This window comes from Trachymyrmex cornetzi, unplaced genomic scaffold (assembly GCF_001594075.2).
Source record: "Trachymyrmex cornetzi isolate Tcor2-1 unplaced genomic scaffold, Tcor1.1 scaffold147, whole genome shotgun sequence".
Classification (NCBI taxonomy): domain Eukaryota; kingdom Metazoa; phylum Arthropoda; class Insecta; order Hymenoptera; family Formicidae; genus Trachymyrmex; species Trachymyrmex cornetzi.
The window spans coordinates 6,818,443-6,841,887 of NW_017296059.1; the positions used below are offsets into that span (position 1 = coordinate 6,818,443).

The 23,445-nt window shown below is 34.3% G+C and overlaps 3 protein-coding genes across 5 annotated transcripts in view; 2 read left to right on the top strand and 1 right to left on the bottom strand.

Moving 5' to 3' along the window:
- The first annotated feature begins 144 nt into the window (after positions 1-144).
- LOC108757822 (uncharacterized) lies at positions 145-7,301 on the top strand. Of its 2 annotated transcripts, none has more exons than XM_018502441.1 (7): positions 145-779; positions 1,961-2,572; positions 3,878-4,099; positions 4,190-4,256; positions 4,343-4,504; positions 4,669-4,774; positions 4,886-7,301. In XM_018502441.1, the coding sequence occupies exons 1-7, from the start codon at positions 716-718 to the stop codon at positions 4,979-4,981; spliced, it is 1,329 nt and encodes a 442-aa protein (XP_018357943.1). In that variant the 5' UTR covers positions 145-715; the 3' UTR covers positions 4,982-7,301. The 2 variants fall into 2 exon arrangements, with proteins under 2 accessions (XP_018357943.1, XP_018357942.1); XM_018502440.1 differs by having other exon boundaries at positions 146-800.
- Positions 7,302-7,889: 588 nt separating this feature from the next.
- On the top strand, positions 7,890-15,611 carry LOC108757874 (uncharacterized). Its single transcript, XM_018502551.1, has 5 exons — positions 7,890-8,699; positions 8,984-9,088; positions 11,593-12,015; positions 12,088-14,163; positions 14,272-15,611. The coding sequence occupies exons 1-5, from the start codon at positions 8,532-8,534 to the stop codon at positions 14,386-14,388; spliced, it is 2,889 nt and encodes a 962-aa protein (XP_018358053.1). The 5' UTR covers positions 7,890-8,531; the 3' UTR covers positions 14,389-15,611.
- Positions 15,612-17,296: 1,685 nt separating this feature from the next.
- Positions 17,297-23,445, bottom strand: part of LOC108757891 (solute carrier family 15 member 1) — an 11,838-nt gene continuing 5,689 nt past the window's right edge. The window contains exons 3-10 of one of the 2 annotated variants that reach the window (XM_018502578.1): positions 21,402-21,480; positions 20,566-20,794; positions 20,097-20,365; positions 19,930-20,012; positions 18,981-19,397; positions 18,546-18,777; positions 17,877-18,478; positions 17,297-17,780 (exon numbers count right to left, since the gene is read on the bottom strand). In XM_018502578.1, coding sequence (XP_018358080.1) covers positions 17,598-17,780; positions 17,877-18,478; positions 18,546-18,777; positions 18,981-19,397; positions 19,930-20,012; positions 20,097-20,365; positions 20,566-20,794; positions 21,402-21,480 — 2,094 coding nt within the window. In that variant the 3' untranslated portion in view covers positions 17,297-17,597. The remainder of the gene's footprint in view (positions 17,781-17,876; positions 18,479-18,545; positions 18,778-18,980; positions 19,398-19,929; positions 20,013-20,096; positions 20,366-20,565; positions 20,795-21,401; positions 21,481-23,445) is intronic. The other variant, XM_018502579.1, reaches the window with a different exon arrangement.

The window sequence follows — 23,445 nt, forward strand, 5'->3', positions numbered from 1 at the left end:
GAAATGAAACGTTGTGTTTTAAGAACGACATTCAGGCACGTATCATTTCCTTATTAAACATTTAAATCCAAAATATAAATTAAAAAATGCCTCGACGTTATCATTAATATTTGACAATATTCTTTTTTTCTCAATAGTTCTGGAGCATAACAGGTCCATCAACATTCACCATTGAAATATACAGTTAACAAACTTTGTATTACCAAGTATATTATGAACTCAGAGAAACGTTTCTATTCTACCGATATTCAACGGATGAATCAAAGGGTGAATGTCCGGGCAAAATGAATTGGAACCGCAGCAATCTTGTAAACGGAACAAATCCTCACATGTGCGGATGCGGGTGTGCAGAGTATAGTGGGGGTACATGGCAGCTGCTTAATGACACCTAATGCGCCCATGTTAATCGCCGGCGCGGTACACGACAATAGGAGGAGAAAGAGGAGGCGGAAGAGGAGGAAAAGCGCGTCCTCGAGGAACGCGGTGCGGAGTACTCGCGCAACGTCGGAACAAGACGAAGCTGGTGTGGGAGGGTGAAAGTCGGTGTGGTGGTCGTTATTGATTGCGAAGCCGCACTAATCGCGCAAGCTCGCTGTCCGCCCTGAATGAAGTGACGTGCTCTCTCGCATATGGAGACGCGAATAGAGAAACGATAAGACTTGTGCAGGGCCCTCAGCAGCCGACCAACAGCAGTGACGACGACGACGACGAGAGGATGCTCCTTCAACGGGGCTGCACTTGGCTGACGTTGATGCCGCTCCTGTTGAGCTTGTCCACCGGCGAGCTCAGCTTTTATCGGGGTGAGTAAGGTAGAGTTTACGGCCTTAGGAGGCAACGTTTCCAAGGGGAATGACACGAAGAAGACCCACTTGTAACTCTTTGAAAATAGTCATGTTTTATTTTTAATTAGTAAGGATTGATTAATTAAATGTTAAAATATAATCGATTGACTGTTTCGCACAAATATATTTGCTTGATCAATTCGCAAAGAAAAAAATATGTTAAGGAACAAAGAATGTTTTAACGGTATTAAGATGATCTAGGTTTTTTAAACAGCATATTTAACTAAAAAATTGTTTCTATAACAGTATCAATTCAGAATTTTGAAGAAAAAAATAAAAACAATTATTATTATTTTTATGATAAACCATCATCGTCTTGTGACCCCTTTAAGAATATCTTTTTATCATCGAGAAATATTATTCGAAATAGAATGAGATGATTGTAAGAAGTGAATCTTACTTCTTTCCGATTCTTTTAAATAAAAATTTAGTACAATTCAAATTTCTCAAACATATGTAATACAAAAAACTGATTATACAATTCGTATTATACAACAATATCGAAAGATTCCATCCTCTTATGATACATTGCGCAAACGAGAATAATGAACGGATAATCCGATGATCGTTTATAGTATTTTCTGTCCTCGAAGCGTAATTAAGACTTGAAGGTCAAGAGTAAATTGCGCGATTGTTTGTGATACGATTACAGTTTGCTCCAATTCTTACCGATGACCAATTGACATATAATATGATTTATATATAAGCGTAAAATTTTATGTATACGTAACACATAAACATACTTAAAAAGATTTAACTAGCATACGAATAATTATACTGGGCGGTGTTATCGTAGAATGTCAGCGTATCGTTAACTACAGGAAACCCGATTACATGTATAACGAAAGCGGTAGGAAACTCGGTGATAATAATTTCAAGTTACATACAACTTCAATTTAACGTTCGCTATTTACGTTGTTTTAGTTCGTAATGTTTATTGGATTAAAGCTAATATGTTAATATATTTAAATTTTCATCTCTCATTTGATACCGAAAGTGAGTTTTATGTTAGAATTAGAATTTGACGTATTAGAATAAAGCTGATGAATTAGAGGGTTGTATGAATCGATAAATGCGGAAATATACACTTTCTATTTTCTCAAACTGACATTACATAGATGCGCTCCCGGAAACGTCGGAGGATGTTGCGCTGAAGTTGGCCCGTTATCTGACGCATCGTCTTCAGCAGCGTCTTCATCGGTCGCACCTGCCCACGTTCTTATCGTCAATGTACAAGAAGCACAACAGTCTGCTGGACCATCAGGAGGAGCGCGAGGTTCTTTTAAAACTTCTGTCCGATAGAAAGGATTTCTTGGAATGGTTGACGCACTTTTATCGTCAGAATCAGATTACGGAACCGGAGTACCTTTCGTCTTATTTTAATCTGGATCCCAAACGTCTGACTTACTCCGAAGAGAAACAGCCGAGTGAAAATGATGGCCGTTTCTCCAAAGATCTCGGGTACGGGAAAATTTTCGATGAGAACAGAGATCCAATGGAGTCCACATTAGACTCTTTCCAAAAAAAGTACATAGATTTCAATCACGGAACGTTCCATCATGAGGGCGGAATGGAAGCAGCACCTATACGTCCGGCAACGGCAGCTGCATCGGGAGCGACCGAACCAGAATTCACGTATAAATTCGATGACTCGAATCTCAAAGAGAAGCATCCGTTTGCGGTGAAACCGAATGATCCCAGATACTACGGCGAGGAACCATTTTCGTCAGGTGAACATTTCTTTGTTCCATTAATTTGTTTCATTGATTTCATTGAGATTTGTTAGAGTAATGCTTTTACTATAAAATTAATTACTAATCGGGCTCTCAAATTTACAGATTACAACAAAATTAATAAAATTTCTGGACGTTTAGAGCTTATATACAACGCGATTATTAGTGCGTAAATCAATATATATAATTTATCTTATCTACATATAATATAAATACACTTTACTGATCAATATCATATTCTTCGTACGTTTCGGTTTACTTTAAATCATCATCAACGAATCGGTAACTGCTGTCGTAAATGTCTTTGTATTCATCTTATGACATGTTGATCTTCGGAATTATTATAAGAAGGGTGAGCGTTTTCTTACTTCCTAGTTTGAAAAGGCCGTGAATCTCTCCGTTAAATAACAAAGTGATTGTTCTCGTTCTCATCTATTACAATACATTAATTCCATCTTTATGAAGTTATACTGTACGAAGGCACGATCAAGAATGTAATTACGAAGAACTTAGGCTTGAATTTTTTTACATTATATAAAATTGAAACTAAAGCTTGTGTTCTCGGCGTGGTAATCAGACACATAATGCTGCTAACGAAGCATTACATATAAGATTGATTTACGCACTAATAACCGCGTTGTATATAAGCTCTAAACGTCCAGAAATTTTATTAATTTTGTTGTAATGCTTTTAATTTTGATGCCCGTAACTCTAAAAAGGATACAAGATTTATTAATAAATGTATATCCACATTCCATATTTCTTTGAAAAATTAGACAAGAACTTTTTGGTATTTTAATTTTAAAAAATATATATATATATAATAATTGAGCAAAACGAAAAATAAGTAAGAAATTATTACTGAACTTTTTTTATGTGTAATCAATATGGAAGAAATATCAACTTTAAAAAAAATATTATTTTTTAAACACATTTTCTTACTTTTTTCTTGTAAAAAATCTCAAGATTACTGATGTGTAAATTATCTCATTATTATTCATTTTTTATTTACAATTATTTTTTCTTACACGATAATTTTCTTTTACGAAATCGAATTTGAGAACATTATCCTTTACACATTAATATTATTATTAAAAGTCTTGGAAGGATTAAATTACGTCAGACTATACAAGCATGAATAATTACTCCGCTTATATTTAATCCATTCTTTTTTTAAACTCTCCCTTTTTAAATCACTTTGACCTGTTGGCAAGTACAGTTCCTGTCAACTGTCTTTATTCTTTGTTTTTTCTTAAAAACTATAAATAGCATTACACTTTTCCTTTTTTGTGCAACTCGTAGATGATTTAGATTGGCAAGACAATTCAAGGATGACTTTGAAGGAGGAGAAAACTGGAAATAAAGAGCGAATATTAGTAAAACATGAAGATGACATGCGGAATGTCAAGCAGGAGACGGATTTAACCGCAAGTCTCGACGTGCCGGAACCGGATAGACTTGCGGGACATCATCCGGTGATCGTGCCCATAAATCAGGACTTTAACAATGACATTTATTTTATTGGTAAGCAAAACGAAATGAGAATTGTAAAAAAATTATCAGATTTTATCAATTAACGCGATTCAACGTGATATATTTCGTATGCATTTTCAGCCATTGTGGCCGGTTGCAGTGCAGCTGCGATGTTTGCTTTAGTATTGATTAGTTTAACGTGGTGCAGGTAATATCGATCATAATAATTCATCGCTTAGCTTGCTTTATAGCATCACACGTTTCATTTTCTTTTTGCGGGATCATATTTTTCAGATTACAACGCGGTGCGAAAGCTGCGGCGGACATAGAGTATCCTGCTTACGGTGTGACAGGACCGAACAAAGATGTATCGCCTTCCGGTGATCAGAGGCTCGCCCAGTCTGCTCAGATGTATCACTTCCAACATCAGAAACAACAAATTATTGCCATGGAAAAGTGAGTTTAATTTAAATGTGGTCATTCTTAAGATGATCTATAATATTTAATATAATTACTAAAAAATAAACATGTATCTCTCGACGATATTCATCATTTCATAAAAATCTTAGAAATAGGAGAATATTATTTTGAAAGTAACGTTTAACAAATATCTGCCGCAGTCGTACTTCTGCAACGAGGGATCCGGGTTCCCTTTCGGAAGCGGAGAGCGATGAAGAGAATGAGGAGGGTGATTATACCGTTTACGAATGTCCAGGACTTGCATCTGTGAGTATTGTAAACAAAGAATCATAATTCCTGTCTCAGAACTCAGAATCTCAAATGTCTGTCCTAATTTTAAATATTATCTTAAGAGCGGCTTCCGATACTTTGTTAAAGACGGGCGAGATGGAAGTGAAGAACCCGATGTTCCTTGACGATCCTACTCCGGCGACGCCGGCGACGCAGAGCAACAAAGAAGAGGACCACATATAGTTTCAATAAAGTAGAACAAATAAAAACCGTACGCGCGCGATCTTAAGAAATCTTTCCCGGTGCTTAGCTCACTGTTAATATATCATATCGGAAACGTTTATCTATTATATTGAGTGTATACAACTTTAATATTTATATATGGCGCGATGAGAAAGAGAGAAAGAGAGAGAGAGAGAGAAAGAGAAGCGACGCGTTTTACGGGAAGATGGGAAAGAAGACTTCGGTTCGATACCAAAACGACCAATGTCATTTTTCGTTCCGGAAGTAAGAGAACAGAAACGTTTATATAATAAATGAAATAGGAGCACGACAAAAACGAATCAATAAGTGCGCATTTTATGCGGGTGGATTTAGTACCTGCGATTTGCCGCAGTTACATCGTTGAATTGGTGAATCGAATCGATCTTATGAAATGCCGATGGTGCTTCTTCAAGGAAGTTCAACCCTAAAAAACACCAGTTTTTTTAGTTATACTACAAGAAATATATTGTAAAAGAAGATGATAAAGTTTATATCGTCTTTTTCCCAATAACACACATGAAGGCGACGTCAGTTTTGCGAAACGTTATATTGGCTGCGTTCAACAAAAACAAAAAGCAGCTTAATAAACACTTTGTATATTAATTGGATTATATTTTTAGATCTAGAGAAATGGTTCTACCTCAACTCAAATATAAAAATATAATTCAATCAATGCAAAGCGCACCCTAAACAGCTTTCTCTGCTGAACGCAGCCATTGTTTTCTTTTTTTGCGATTTTATGAGCGGAAGTAACGGAATGCGATGGGGAGTGAATTATCGATCAAAACCGCGTCTATGCGAGAACACCCAGTTTTCTAATATCGCGACATACTATAGTTTGTACTTTCATAGTAGGAGCAGTTGCCGTACGATTGTCGCAATTATTTTTCTATGACTCGATATCGGTTGCACATACAGCTCGGATATCTGGTGAACACTTGACAGATCTATATGACGATCGCGCGCGCGATACATTCATCGGATATGCGTGCTGCTTGAGCGATGGTATACCAAAGTCTATCGTCCGAGATTATACTCCCTTGAAAGTAAAAAAAAAGAACTACGACTGTTAATTTGGGACGGTCCACGATTATTCGAATCTGTTTAGTATTGATCGGATATATATGGAAAGTTATATACAATATTATTGTATAATTACACGATTATATTTCACAAAAACTTAACCCTTATACATCTGTCTCTAGGGTATACAAGCATAAATACTACACTAAACAGTGTTCCGCAGAACGTATCCGTTTTACACACATGGGGAACAGAATGCTATACGTCGGATTTTATCATTGCAAATATTTTCTTTTAAAATTGCAATGAGATTGTGACAAACAACATGGTTTAAGTTTGTGTTGTATTTCTAGATAGATTAAACAAGATAACGAGTTTCTGGCAAGCTCGTTTATAAATAACGATAGATTTTATCGGAATCATGTTATAAAAGTTTCTCTTCTGAAAAAAAAAATTAATTAGAAATTTCAGGCTTATTAATTATTTTACGATTGCTCGTAATGTGTGCTAAGTGGTAACACCAAGTAGTTTTATCCGAACTGAAAAGAAAATTGTTTGAAAGTATATAAAGCTCGATATAAACTGTTGTGCGTTTTGTTATTCTAATCTAAAGTAACAGTCCCAAATTATCTTCTGCTTTATGTGATATAAGAAAGTCAATAGCATGAGCCGTGCAAACATACAAATTAAGTTGTCAAGTTTTCCATCCTCAGAAATGCAGCGTTTCTTTACGAATTATAATTACGGAAATGTGCTTGTGCTGCGAGAAAACTGTTCTCTTTCAACAGTTGCCGATAAATATATACATACACGTGCAACATACACATACAGACATATATACACACGCGTAACATTTGTTGGCTTAAAAGGACAATATATTTTATTTTTCTATTGATAATGGTCATTGTTAGCCATGTAAAGGGAATCTAATCGCTATTAATCTTAAGTCAAATGCAGAGCTACTATATTTATTTTAGCGAAATGTTAAATGTCTATTTAATGCGAGGATTTAAATGCAGAGAACTAATGGGAATTGGGAGGTGTATCGTGTGCTGTACCGGCCCTCCTCGTTTTGCGTTGTAGCTATTACAAAATCCTTCTCTATTCGCCGTTTACGCTAATACAGGCATGTGGCATAAGATCTCTAAGTGGTATAAAGAGTTCTTCCTTTTCCCGCTACCTAGTACATTATTAAGCGATTAATGTACCTTAGCTGATGAGTGTGATATGTTAAGTTAAAGCATGAATATTATATGTTTCTAGTCTTATGCTGACACTATGGCCGGTATTCATAGTTCGGTTCTTATTTCAAGATCTCGTCTTAAGTAATGTCTTAAGATGTTAATACGGCCCTCTGATTGGTTCGTGACTTCTTAATACTGTACTTAAGATTGAATATAAGATCTGACTATGGATACTCCGGCCTATGACATATATTATTACACGAGTACATTAAACGTATAAGCAGAGAACATTATGAAAGGACAATCTGCGTACAAATAGACTATTGGCGTATAGCGAATTTGTAGCATGATTGTGCGCGTTATATCTATACCCCGGAAAGTAGGGAATTATTTGTCGATTGAATTAAACTTAATTGCATAATTGAAATTATAATCTTATACCTTGCAACGTCCGTCTACTTATAAATTGTACACGAATTACACGAGATATATTATTTTCACTCTTACTAATCAAAAGCTAGCGTAAAAAGACAGATGCAAGTTATAGATAAATGTATTATTATTTTATTAATAAATTATTTATTTTATAAAGTGTCTACCTTCATGCGCGTTAAACTGGTTTTACATTAAATAACGCAAGCCGATTCGCAAGATTGTTGCGACAGCCAATTTGGAGGTAGCATTTTTCAATTAACGCTTCAAATTGACTGTCGTGGCAAACTTGCGATCGGTTCGCGTGACTCGCGTCTAATCAGTCTAATGTAGGACCAGCTTCAGGTGCGAAATAAAGAGGAACAAACGAGAACAAAGGAAAATGGTTTTCGAGCTCGATCCCGGATCCGAGCCCCGGACAGTCCCGGATATTTGAAAGTGCAAGTTGCAACGGGGAAGGGGTTAACATCTACTCGTCCCCGCTTGCGCATGATCGCGAAATAGCTTTCGGCAGTTCTCGGCGTTCTCGGCTGACTCGGCTGTGTTTCGTCAACACTGGATGAACGCTGCCGTATAAGCTGCATTGGACCGTTTGTTATACCAGCGGGCTTCTCTCGTTGCTGTTGACTATTCCGTAACGTATTACGTGTCGCCTATATTACAAAACTGTTACGTGTCGTGTCGTTACGGATCGTCGTCGAAGAGAGAAACTTGGAGAAACGACGTCCGATTGACGTCTGGACGTAGGTCAGTGTCAGATGGTGTCAGACACCGCGGCTGCAAATTCGCGCAGATTCCGAGCGGTGGAACGGCTCCATCTTGCGCAAATCCAAAGTCCGAGGAATCATTAGAAATTGCGTGAGAGTGCGTTATTGCTGTCGACAGCAACCATGTCGACGTCGTCGACGACAAAGAAATTGTCGGATGAGTCCGATGTCCCCGATAAGGAATATTTCTGTTTCCTGTTGAAGGAGGGTTTCAGCCTTTGGGACTACGAGGCTATTGTCAACTTTCCGCGCTTGCTCAACTATGATTTGCAAGCTATGCGGACGCAGCTGGTGAGTACGTCTCCTTTGGTCTCCTTGTGTCGTGCACGTACCGTGTACGGACGGTATGGACTACGGACGGAGCTTTATAGGCATAAATTTTGAAATGCCATGCGTTAAAATATTTCTGTTATTTAAAGTAACGTTTATAAAAAGTTCAAGTTTTGTCGCATAATCTAGAAAATACGTAGCAATCGATCGATATAAGTTTCCGTTACTGAATTATACATTTTTCGGAACACCCTGTACATGTAATTAGCGTGAATGACGCATGACGCCGACTTTCATGTCTGTAGTGGAAGCAGTTTGGAGTGCCGAAGAATAGACGCATCTTCTACATCGACGATGACGGGGACAGAGTGCCAATCGATTCGGAATGCGAGTTTGACGAGGCATTGAAGGTACGCGTTGTATACACATATATATGATGTATACTGTATATATATGTATGTGTGTGTGTGTGTGTATGGCATACACTTATATATATATATTACAATTATAATTGTACTTTCGAGCTGCGCATTAAAGTAAATTTATACCTCCTTCCAAAATAATATGGATATGAGAGGACCGAACTCAAAGTGATTTCCTCGATATTCATGAAAAATCATTCGAATTATTTGGATCGAATATTTTGAATTTTGAATTTTATATCGCAGGCTTTAAATTCGATTCAAATTTCGCGCTCGCCTGAGATTGTTCTATTTTCCGTCATGTTCTACTACTTGAACAACTTTTCTTCCCATTAGCTGCATTCGGAAACATTACCCAAGTGCCTCCGTGTGTCGTTTTATTCTTGTTGTTCATCCACTGTTAAACAAGAATAAGATATATTAAAACTTAAATTTGAATTCACAATTTACTTCAGTCGATTTCTCTTTTTTAAATTTTCTTGAGAGCGAAATTTAAATAGAATTCAGTTCGCGCCATCTCTTATTAAATACATTCTTCTAATCAAAAAGGATTGTAATCCTTTTTGCTCCTAATAATTTTTACGAAGTTTTGACAAGTTAACGTATAGATTACTGAGAAATGTAATTTATTAGTGCAGTTTAGATTTTATTTTATTTTTGTTACGACAGATTAGTGGTATCTCTATGAGATAATAGTAGAATATGAAAAGAAACATAATGTTCAAAGAAATGATAAAATTGAATATCTTCGCTGGACTCTCACTACTAATAACAATAATACCGATTCAAGGTTAATAAAAGTCAGCATGGGAGGAGGTGCACAACCTTAACCCTAGCACGCTATTGTTGCTTTTGGTTACTTTCCCGGCCACACCAGGGTCTATGAAACCCTGCAAATTTATCACGCTATATCTCTGGACTGAATACGTATTTTTTAGCTCAAAATGTATGAAATTTATACCTCGAAGTCAGACAAAGACAGATAAATATGAATCAAATAAATAATATCTTATTTTCAATTAATTACAATACTTTAAAGAAATTTTATTGAAAAAATTCTAAAAAATGACTACTTTGGATAAAAAAATTCTAAAAAATGACTACTTTGGATAAAAAAAATTCTCAAATTTTTAAATTTAATGTTCAAGCAAAAACTCGTAGGATTTTTTTAGTTGACCCTTTTGAATAACAAAAAAAAATAGTACGATATGAATCGCTCACAAAAGTATAATTATTTGAACTATCGAAAATAGACATTTTCGAAAAATCTACATGTTATAAGTTTACAATTAATAAATAAAATTTTATTATTTGAACGATATAAAATGGTAGATAAAGGATTGTACAGGTATAAATATTATTATAGTATGTATATAAAATTAAGTTTATTAGGATTTAGTTTAGAGGATGTTATGCAACATTCGCTTTAAAGCAATACATCCGTTCCGGTTGAGCGATCTCCGAAGACTGACAGAGATTATAAAATTTCTACTATTTATTATATTGAAATAATTATATTAAAATATATATTTATTATATATTGAAATTTTTTTTAATTCTACATTTTCGTGTACTTACTTTTATATTATCTGAAACTCAGTAAACGTATATTTAATAAAAAATAAAAGGGTACCTAGAACGCCGAAAACTTACAAGCTAATAACGTGTAGGTCCCAAGTACCTTCTTTGAACTTTCGTGCATTCTCACATCAAGAATAACGTAAAAAAAATACTCTTGCAGGCTTACCATATCTATGGACAGTTAAAGTTTTTTTTCAGCCTCAATCCGGGTCTTCAAATTATATTATAAAAAAGTTACAGCAATGTGAAAAATCGCATAGGGTACGTTGGATCCAAGAGTGGTTGACTAGGATTAAAGTGGAATAATGACTTAACTTCAATTTCTTTGTGATGTCTTCTTTATTGACGGTATTGAACGTTCAATACTGTGAATAAAGAAGACATCACAAAGAAATTGGAGTTAAGTCATCATTCCACTTTAAGGTTGCGCACTTCCTCTCGCACTGACTCTTATTAGCCTTGAATCGGTTGTTAGTTGAATTATTGTTCAAAGAAATATTAAAATTTTCTTATTTATTATTAAACAAAAATATATTAAATAGAAACTAAATTGAACTTATCAGATGTAAAGTGACCTTTGATGTACGAATTATTTTATAAACAATAATATAACCTCTATATAGACCACTATATGAATAAATAAAATCAGTAAGGAAGGGATCTTTTCCTTATTTAATTTATAAAAGTTTCTGTTTTTTAGAATTGAGACCAAGACTTATGGCTGTTCTATAATGTGCTTTTTGTTTCCTGTTTCTTGCTGTTTGTTTCTTGCCTCCTTGATCAAAAAGGCAAGAGATAAACAGCAAGAAACAGGAAATAAAAAGCACATTGTAGAATAACCATTAGCAGTAATTTTAACTTTGCAGTGTATGTTAAATCAAAGCCTAAAAATTTCGAATTTCGTGTTTTAGCTCGCAAAAAAGGCCTTTATGGTAAACACAGCAGTTCCGTTGATTGTGGGTTCTTTTAAAATGTCCACATTGTACAGTAACAAGCAAAGTTCTAAAATGAACAAGACCCGTCCGAATAAAGAGTCGAAAAATACCAATGACGATCCTATGTCGTGCTTTGTTGAGAAAAGTGACGGTTCTGTGTCGGAACCGAATTCTGGATTTGACAAACGGAAGCGTCCAATCCTGAAAGTACTAATATGGAGTCGAAAAAAATCAGATGTAAAACGATGTGACGAATCGAGTAGCGGTGCGACGAGCAAGGAACAAATAAAATTAGAGGGCACAAAAATAGAGAGCATAAAATATCCAAAAAAGTCGAATGCTTTATTACGGTGTTCAGATACGATGCCTCCTCCGTGGTTCATCGAATACATGGAAGCGGTAAGTGATATATACTAACCGAATATATCCTTGTCCTTGTTTACTGAAATGATTAATCTTATCGTTTTGCAGATGAAGAAGGACATGGTGTCTACGATCACAAAAGAAGTAGTGAAAAAAGTAACGGTGGAGTTAAACAAACGTTTAGATTCCTTTGCGTGTCCTCCGTTAAAGGAAGAACTAGGTCAATCTCGAAGTCAATCATACTCTTCTCTCTCGAAACGACATCCTAAATGCTCCTTTGACTCGAACGAGAAGAATCAAAAGAGGATGAGCTCTCAGGATGAGGAGCAGTCAAGCGATGCCTCGATCGAACGTGTGGATGAGCCGCAGAATGTGAACACCACGGAAGATCTGCAGACAAAGAAAGATATGATATCTACAATTAGTCAAGAAGTGGTGAAAGAGATGACGGAGATGTTGAACAAAACATCTCTTACGTCTGTCTCTTCAAAGAGACACGGTCAATCCCGAAACCAGTCGAATCTTTCTTCCTTGAAACGATTTTCTCGATATTTTGATCCACATTCAAGTGAGAAGAATCAGAGGAAGATGAGATCTCAAGACGGAGAGCAATCAAGCGATGACGCTTCAATGGAACACATGTACGAGTCGCGAAACGTGAATATCGCAGATGTTTCGCGACAGAAAAAGCTTGATCATCTTATTGAAGATACTATTTGTGCAAACATGAAGGAGGAAAAAAGGAAGAGGAAATATCATCAATTGATAGCTTCAGAAACTACTGATAACATAAACAGTGACGTCGGCAAAGAGCAATCTCGAAGTAATATGCGGGAAGATTTTGTTCCTCAGAAGAACTTGCCTCTACATGTGGACCCAATACCATACGATGAAACTAAGGGGGTGTTCGAGAACGAGCTTCGTATGAGTTGCTCCGTTACTAGGCACCAAATATTGGACGAAGGTCGTCGTAGGGATACTTGGTGTTCTGATATCGATAAAACCAGTTTTTGTTCATGCAATCAAGAAGAGGAAGACGACGATGCTTTCGAGATTATTCAGATGCCTACTTTGGGAAGTAGGGATGAATCGTTTACGCATTCTGAGGAGCTCGCTGCCGAGCAACGACGACACGACAGCAATCGGGATTCACCCAGCTTCGAACTCTTGTCAGAGTCGCCCTCGCCTACACCTACATGCTTCATGCACTTCAACGAAGAACATTTCTCAGCGAACGAGGGAAATCCTGAGTATGAATCTTTTAGCTTTCTTAACTCGCGGTACAGCTCCATTTATGTGATAGATATTCACGGTAGAATCTACACCGATTATGAATTAGCAAAGCTCAATTGGCAGAGCGTTAACGCTGATTTGAAAAAACGAATTGATAAAAAACGTAATTTATACATAACAGACCAACTTCAAAATACTCGCTGTTCGAATCCAATCCTAGAGCGATCAAACGAATGTAAGAAAAATCCTCGAGATGACATTGGGTGCAACACTCACGACAACGCGAGCAACTCGTATGACGACGTGAGAAACTCGCATACGAGTTATCTGACCGTGCGAACTCAATGCGATTCAAAGTCGCAATCGCGGTGTAGTCGCCAGTCGCAGACTGATTTGAACGACTTCATACAAAGCTTCCACTCTCACGCCACATCGGTTACTGACACGACCGACGTTTACACTGAGGCCTATGGCAACGATAAATACGATGATCAAGTGACGACGGCCAAGAACGTACAAGAAGCGGGGACAGGAACAGCTGCAGCAACAGCAACAGCAACGGTGACAGCGACAGCGACAGCAACAGCGACTCCGAGAAACGATCACGATGTGCGTTTCGGAGGTGACTATATAAAGGATGAAATGACAGATGAAAGATATTTCCCTGATGCGGATGACTATCCAGAGGATTTCTGCACCTCGCACGATAATACCTCGCAGGGAATTGTGGTTGATCCTCCATACCAATCCACTCAATCGAGTAGATCTTCCGATAGAGCGAGTTCTAATGTAGGATCAAAGAAGACATTCATTGGCGAAACTCTGGACATTCATTGGCGAGACCCCGATCATGCTCACATCTTACCAGAACTAGTCACCGCGGCCGCCCATGTCGGTTCGTTCGCTTATGACACTGCACGCGAAGTATTTGACAAGATACGAGCACACACGGTGAGCTTTTAAAGTGATGCGTGAAAAACGCGTTTCTTAATAATTAAATGCAAGGACGATTTGCGTTTATGCGAATGAGATTGTCACGAAAACGATTATCTGTTTCAGAGAGAGGATTCTGTTAAACGTCAAGCCAGTAAATACGTACAAGCGTATGTAAAGCGTGACGATCGAGTATTACATCCGAAGCGCAGAAACTTTCAAACACCCTTCACACACCCTTAATATTAATAAATTACTAACTTATACTAATCACTTTTTTGTTTATAACGGATATATACTATACACTATACAGGATTGCTAAGTAGGTCTATTAGGCGATAGGTAAGTACGCGGATTGGATTTGCAGACTCGAAATAGTATTGTATTTTGATGCAATCGAAACGTATACGGTATCTCTCATAATATTGGAGTTCCTTAGATCACGCAGTGAATAAAGTTAAGTTTCTTGATTACGCCGATTAATGTTAATTGACTTATTGAAAAATACTAAGAATGCATAGAATATTCCATTGTTAACAGAAAGAATTTTGATGACACTGAACCAGTAGAATGAGAAATTTGGAAAAAAATAATGAAGAATACTTTGTTTATACGAGCGATTCTTAATTGCGATAAAGTAAAAAAATATCTCGGTGACAAGTTAAGATATTCTATCGGATATTACGTGTCTATTTATCGGGTGAAATTAAGAATCACTTTGTATGTAATAATATTCATAGTGATAAAATGTTCTCTATGTCATAGAATGTTAGAATTGTGTGATCGTAGCTGTATAAAATTAACGAACTGAATACATATAATAAAAACGAATAGACGAAATTGAGAAGAAAAGAGTGAGATAATGCGAAATAGTTTTAGGTCGTCTGGAAGAGATAATAGATTGTTTGAAAAGAAAATATGAAATTCTTTATTAGTCTATCTGCGCATAAATAATATGGGGGCTAGAAACCAATTGTTTATATACGTGGATAAATCAAATATAAACGAGAATTTTTATGTATTATTTATTGGACGAAAATAAAAATAAAAAAAAACATTTTTCTATATAGTCGCCTGCTGCATTAATACTTTTTTGCCAGCGGATAGGGAGTTTGGTAATCCCGTTTTCATAAAAAATAGTAGGTTGTGTCTGCAGCTAATCGCGCACCACGATTCGTATTCTCCCAATTCTTTTAGCGTCTCAAACAAATAATCGTATGGAAAGATGTCTCAATGCGATTATCATTTGTTCAGGCCGATAAAAGAATTGGAAGGATTCAAGGACGATGTCAGTATAGAGGAATTCGTGCGCAATTGATTGCAGACACAACCGACTACTTTTTATGAAAACGGGATCGCCAAACTTCCTACCCGTTGGCAAAAATGTATTAATGTAGCAGGGAACTATGTGGAAAAATAATTTGTTTTCTTTATATTTTTATTCTCGTCCAATAAATAATAAAAAAAAGGTAATTATTTAGATACCCCCCCCCCCCTCTCCTTCACCAAATCTTAATAAAAATACACTTATTCGATGTGTTTTTACTCAAAACAAAGGAATCTAACAAAAAACGCGGAGGCCTCGTGAATCGAGTTATTAATCGTTAAGTTGGAGACTTTAGAGATTAAGATATTTATCATCCCGATTCAATACAGCTCAATGTATACGTTCTGCATTAATTACACAAATTCACTGCTTTAAAAACACATTTACTCTTTTAAAAACACAAACTCACTGCTTTAAAAACACAAATTCACTGCTTTAAAAACACAAATTTACTGCTTTAGAAACACAAATTCTCTGCTTCACAAACACAAATTCACTGCTAATGCAAAGAATTTGTGTGCTTAAAGCAGTGAATTTTTGTTTGTAAAGCAGTGAATTTATATTTTGAAGCAGAGAATTTGTGTTTTTAAAGCGGTGAATTTGTTTTTAAAGCAGTGAATTTGTGTAATTAATATAGAACGTATATGTACATAGAACCGTATCGAATCGGGATGACAGTTATCTTAATCTCTAAAGTTTCCAACTTTATAACGTTTAATAACTGTATTCACGAGGCCGACCGCCGCGGTTTTTTTGCCAGATGCTTTCGAGTGAAAATACGTCGAATAAGTGTATTTTTATTAAGATTTGAGGGGGGGGGGGGGGGATATTCTAAATAATTACCAAAAAAATTCTCGTTTATATTTGATCTACCCTCGTATAGATAAATTAGTTGTTCTTGTTCCATTTGTATATTTATTAAAACAAAGGGGCGAGTTTATGATTTAGAGCTGAAGTCATTAGTAGCCTATACGGATTTTGCACATGCATCTGAAGAGTTGCAATTCGGTTCGTCACCACTTTGAATATCGGTGCAGAAGCAAGAAGGCATTACCTACCGATGATTCTCTTAATATAAAAAAAAATCACCCCCCCAGCATGTGCGTAAAATCGTAAAATATTTAATGTATATCGAATTGATGTTTCATAAAAGGATGTTCCGTGATAAGATTTACACGATGTGATTATTCAATTACTGCACTTTCGAAATTCTTATCTTATATGACACGCATTATTACGTTGTGCTAGAGCTTATGGAAATTTAGCCGGATTTATGGAAATAAATGTTATTATATAAATTATAATGTATAATTCAGATTATATAAATGTTCATACGCAATTTTGATCACTTAAAAATTTGAATATATTTCAACATGTTTTTAGTAATTTTTTAATTTTATTTTATACAATTTAAATAATTAAATATAATTATCATTGCTTATTATTTTTTTTTGCAAACACATTTATACAGTAAAATTTTGAATTTGTATAAAAATATTTATGTACAGTTTTCATTTAAAACTATTAATTTCAAAAGTCTTGTATATCCTTGTCTACTTTTAACAGGCAAAGTAGCTCGGTAAGCAAAAGTTTTTTATTTTTCATTTCAATTTAATCACTTCCGCTCGCTTGTTAAATTTCTCATTTATACTATTTACATAATTTAATTAATTAACTTTTTAATTTAAAATTTTTCAGTTTTATAATTAATTTTCATCATATCATTCACAGCACTGGTATAATTTTAATAATAATTTGCTACTTTTGCTTTAATTTTGTAAAAATATAAAAACTATTAAGATTTCTTATTTACAATTTCTAAAATTTTAAATGTTATCTTGAAATACATAAAATATACTGTTTCTCACTCCATGAACTTCCAGATTTGTTATACAATGAACACCTTCAGTCTGACATAATTATTTTTATGAAAAAAAGAAAGATTGGAGAGTGAGATTATATTTAAAATAATAATTTCTATATCTTGTCATACTCTCGAGGGTAACATAGATGCTCAATAGAATAGACCCTTGATGTTGGAACAATCCTTTGTATCTTCGGCACGTATTCTTATTCTTCGAATAAGGATGCATATGAAAATTATTATTTCTCACTTAGTTATTCCTCATCGTTTTTCATCATCTTTATAGGCTAAATTGACATTCCCATTCTTTTCTTCCAAGGGTATGGACACTACATCATTATCTTCTTCCTCTGGTATTTCCACGTATTTGTAGAATATAGTCATGACGCCAAATATCACCATTACCACCGCCATCAAGCCGGCATATAGGAAAATCTCGTACACCTGTGGAATAAATAAATAAATCGTATGAAATGTGAAAATGAGAAAAAATGAATATTAAAGCCAAAAATAGAATATATAATTGATTTGGTTACTTACTAGCCGCTCAAAGGGATGCGCACCCTTTACGATCACTACAATGAGATTGCCGAAGGCCACGCTCAGCAACCAACCCGCTTGCAGTAGAGACTTCATGGATACTGGAGCTTGAGTAAAAGCAAACTGCAGACCTGTTACAGAGAACATCACCTCGGCCATTGTGATGATGACATATTGCGGCAACATCCAAGCCATATGCAGCGAATTGGGTGGCGTAACCGTGACTGTTTTGCCAACAATCTTCGGTTTGTTATTATACATAACTTTGGAACCTACCACGGTGTACACTCCACCGGATTTGAAAGGCACATTCTTGTCTAGCAGTGTTTCGTCTAGGTAGACGTCATATTCACTTGGATCCTCAATTTCTTTTAACTCCGATTCGGAGAATTTTAAATTGACCGGAATTGATACTACCGTCTTGTTTTCGTCCTTACGGAGCAACTTTAATGTGGCGTTACTTTCAGATTCAAGATAGATGAGACTGCGGACCATCGGTTTACCATTCTCCGGTTTGTTCACCATGTCTTCATAATGATATTTTAATCCCAAGGGCGTTATAACCCAAGATGTTGCACTGGCCTCCTTGACAGAATTTTTACCTGATGAGAGGAATTATTTTTAAAATACATGTTACATTTTTCGAAATCCAAACTTCATGAATTTTACCTTCTTCATTTTTCGTCGATGTGTAACCATTATCGTAGCAGTCTGTGAAATCTGCTTTGTAGGATATTTCAGTAGATCCGTTTACTTTTACTTCTAAAACTTCTGACATATTTAGTGGTGGGTTTATTATATCTATCTTATTTTGATTTAATTTTACACTCACTGTACAATTCATTGTATTAAAAATTCGGATTTGAGCAAATCCGTTTGTCGGTAACTGTGGATACGTTTTCTAGAAATCAAAATATAAAACATCACATTCTTCATGTAAGGATCGTAGCATTAGTTATTACATAATTCGGATTTGACAAGATATTAATACGTGATAATATATTAAAAAACTTCCATATCTTTAAAAGAATTTAAATAAGCATTCATTACATATAGATATCAACAATTTCGAATAATATACACAAAATTTCTCTTTATTACTACCTCGAGTTCTATTTCAACAATACCGGCTGCGACGAAAGCAACGCTGGCCAAGAGACCGCCGACAACAAGCTTCTTCAAGGGCGTATCAATGAAATGTATTTTGGCAAAAATCGGATAGATACCAGTCTCAAAGATTGGTATAAAAATGATAATCAACAACGGATTGACGGCCTGTAACTGATCAGGCAGTATTACGATACTGCCTATTTGGCCATCCATTCGTGTTGCTTGGAAAGTCCATTGAGAACCTTGTTGATCGTAAAGCGCCCAGAATATTGGCAATGGTACGAACAGTTTCAAGACTCGCAGTGCGACTTTGATATCTTCGATTAGTTTGTTGTCGTAAACATCATCGGCATGATCGAGCCAATGATCGCGTTTTTCTCCTTTGCCTTTAATTTTATTGCAGATTGCATGCTGGTTTTTTGAAACATAAAAAGAGTACGTTTATCTTAAGAGATTTCGGAATTCAAATTTTCATGAATTAGTTAAAAATTTAGAGAATTAAACATATAAAAGAGAGATTTTAATTAAGGACTCTTATTTTTATGACAGAAAATACAAAAATTTGTAGATCTACATATAATATTCTAGAAATATTTATAAATTCGTCAATTTTCGCATTCAAGAGTTCACAAATTCCAAGAATTAGGATTTATATTTGCCAGCATTTTAAATTGTACAATACAGACAGGTAATAAAATTATTTTACAGTCACGCAAGAGTATCGTTTTATTTGTATATGAAAAAATTTATATTAAAAACGTTTAAATAAAAAAAAAAATATATATATATATTTTTTTTATTTATACGTTCTAAGCTATTTTCGATTGTCTAGTAAATTGTTAAATAATAATCTGTCTTTCAGTTTTTGCAGTCTAAGCCTGCAGGTGGCATTTAGATTTATCTTGAGTTTTCAGATTTAAGATTTTTATGATATATGACTTACGCAAACGCATTTGGTAACTTTAACGATGAGATTGCCCGTAGGATTGACCATTTTGTACATTCTTTTCCCCAAGACAAATACAACTAAAAATAAAAATTAAAATAACATTAATTTAAAAACTGCATCAGTATAAATGAGAGATATATTTCATGTTTTTTCATTCTTACCAATTGATATAATCATTAGAATGGCTGGTACCAAAAATGCCACGAAGTAACAATCAGTGCCAAAGCACTCTGTCTTACGAATCACCGGAGTTAGTATAGTTGAGATTAGAGAGCCTGTGTTAATAGAGAAGTAGAAAAGGGAAAAGAACATCGCCAACTGCTTTTCTTGTTGAGGTAAAACGAACTGGTCGCCTCCGAAAGCTGACACACAAGGTTTTATCCCGCCTGTACCAAGCGCTATTAGGACTAAACCTAATATGGAAAATTCTCTGCAAAGTTCAAAAAAGTTTATTTTTTTGTTACCAGAAATTAAAACCTATTAAAAATTAACAGCACTTAAATGGTATTAAAATTAAATTGTATCCGAATAATGTTTAAATTCAAATGTAATTCTAGATACAGAAAAGTTTTTTTTAATAATATCTGTGCGTGCTAATTTTCAATGTTATTTTAAATATTTTATACTGACTTTGCGGGCAATCCGATGGGAGTTGCCGCACTTAAAGATAGAATCACTTGTCCAAGTGAGTAAATAATACTTAAATAAAAAATGGTATTGAACTTTCCAAGCCACGAATCGGATATGATCGCGCCAATCAACGGAAAGAAATAGACGAGACTGCTGAAGACATGATAGATTATTGTAGATGTACTTTCACTGTATCCCAACATGTTAAATAAATACAGCGACAGAACGGCTAAAAATAAAAAAAGATAATTTCGCGTTAATATCTTCTACATACATAATTAAATTATGTATGTATTAATCAGATTCAAGATCAATGTTAGAATTATTTTTCAGTATATCAGAATTTTAGAATTATAAATAAAACTAAATTAAATATCTCTCCTTCGGCCCTATGTTATAAATTTTTTATATTTGACATTTTTTTTAGAAGATAATTAAGATAATTAAGCTTGTTAAGAAGATAATTATAATATAATAACATTATTCTGTTAAAAAAATAAATGTTATAAAAATAAAAATGATACATACAACACATAAGAATCTCAGAAAATATCACATTTGTTATTTGAGATTATTACAATTTATTATATATACGATAACACATGTTAGAAAGATTGAATTGTATCCAAACAATTTATACAATTGCCAATTTATAGAAAATATTAGAGAAGTTTATTATATGGTTGCAATTAAAAATTGTCCTAGTAACGAGAATTATAATCAAAGGAACAATTGTTCTAATTATCGTAGCATCGTTTTTAAACTACATAAATTGTATAATATGTCTGAGGTTAATACTTAAATTGACGTTGACGATTTATAATTTATATACTCACTGCGCATTCCATAATAAGAAAATCTCTCGCAGAATTCATTGCTGATAATGAAAAATACCGATTTGGGATACTTCACTTTCTAAAAATTTTTAAAGAAGAAAATGTCATTTCTTTTATAATAAAATATCAAAATTAAATATGAATGTTTAACATAAAAATAAAAAAAATATTTTATGTTAACTAATTTTAGCTCACTTTATCAATTTAGAGTATTAAGGCTCCTGAGTACTCATTCCAGCAATATTGAATCGTGACGTCATACGCGAGAAATGTGTCATAAACGATACGTTGATTTTCTTGCATGCCATTTGTAAATAAAAAGAATTTAGATAAAATGAAATGATGAGATCGCTTTAAAACACTTGCAAAAATGGACAAAAACTATCCTTATCTCCCTTGAGAGTTAGTAAATAGTTGTAAAAGGCACGTAAAGTGCGTTTACTAGTTTTTACTCAATGCGCATGCGTATTTTTACTTCATGAGTCTTTTTCGACTCTTTACTGACTATCAGGGAAGATAAGGAGAGTCTTCGTCCATTTTTACAAGTGTTTTAAAGCGATCTCATCATTTCGTTTCATCCAAATTCTCTTTATTTACAAATGATATGTATAAGAAAAATCAACGTCATTTCTCGCTTATGATGTCACGATTCAATATGGCTGAAGTGACTACTCAAGAGCCTTAAGAATAATAATTTTTAAGAATAATAACTTATTAAGAATAATAATTTTCGCAAATTTTGAAATAAATTTATTGACACATAAAGAGACTTACATAAAAAATCAAATTACATATAATAAAAAATGATAATTATTTCTCAAATTGAATAATTTCATGGTTCAAACTTAAAACTTTGTTCTAAAGTAAAAGCATAATTTTTAACTAATTGAAATTTTTATTTTCTGCTAATAAGACACTCGATCCGAGTTACGAAAATAGCTTTACAAAGAAAAAGATCTAGCGTAATCACATTGACCTGATTAATATACCATTGTTACATAATAGGCACATTTATTTTCTAATATTTAATGTTTTCCAGCGAAGATCGAAATACGAAGGTCGTGCCGACCGATTTATCATTCATGTCGTATGTCTTGAAGTTAACGATTGGGGATAATGACTTTAGAAACGAGATAACAAAATGAATCTCTGCATAATACTTCGTATGAGATAATTCGTGTTTTACACGATATTCTCTAATTACGTATTACTTTCCTAAAATACGTATGTTGATATGTTATATCTTATGTTATATCTTAGGAAAATAATGAAATTTAAAAATGAAATAATGTAAATATGGACTCACAAGCAATCCCAACAACACAAAGTCTAAAATTGTGACATAAGACGTCTTTAAGTCATCTTTTAGACGCAAGAAACGTTTTATGACCCGATTTTAGATATTTTTTGTTATCTGGGAAGGACGTTCTAGTGACTTCTTATTTATGTTAAAGACGTTATAAGATGGAATGTACTATATATTATAGTAATGAAGAAAATTCCCGGTAATAAATTTATGTAAATTTCTAAGTGTTTACAAAGAACTTTGATATAATAATTCAAAGCATGTTTCTCCTTCAAGAAAATTTTAATGCGAAAAGAGACTATATATAGAATAAATAAATATTCTTATACAATGATGATTATTTTCAGTTATTGCTTTGACAATTAAGCCAATGATAACATTGTCTTCTGACGGATATAGCCTTGTATACGAGCATCGATAGTGAATAATGTAAAGTATAATTTAAATTGCATAACAATATGTTATCAGTTGATACAGAAAGCACTCACGTTTAAAAATTGCGCGACACAATTCTAGATTGTTATGAAATAGTGATGTAAGTTGTAGCTAATTTCTGACACCAGCAATACTAATACTGTTTTAAAGAGAATCTTAGAAAATATTGTACTCGTTTGAGATTATATTCACTATGCTGTTATTGAAGCCTCGTTTAAACAGATGTTTAAATGCCAACGTGTAAAAAGGGGACATTGTAGAAAATATCACTAGTGAATAAATTGCAATATATATATATATATA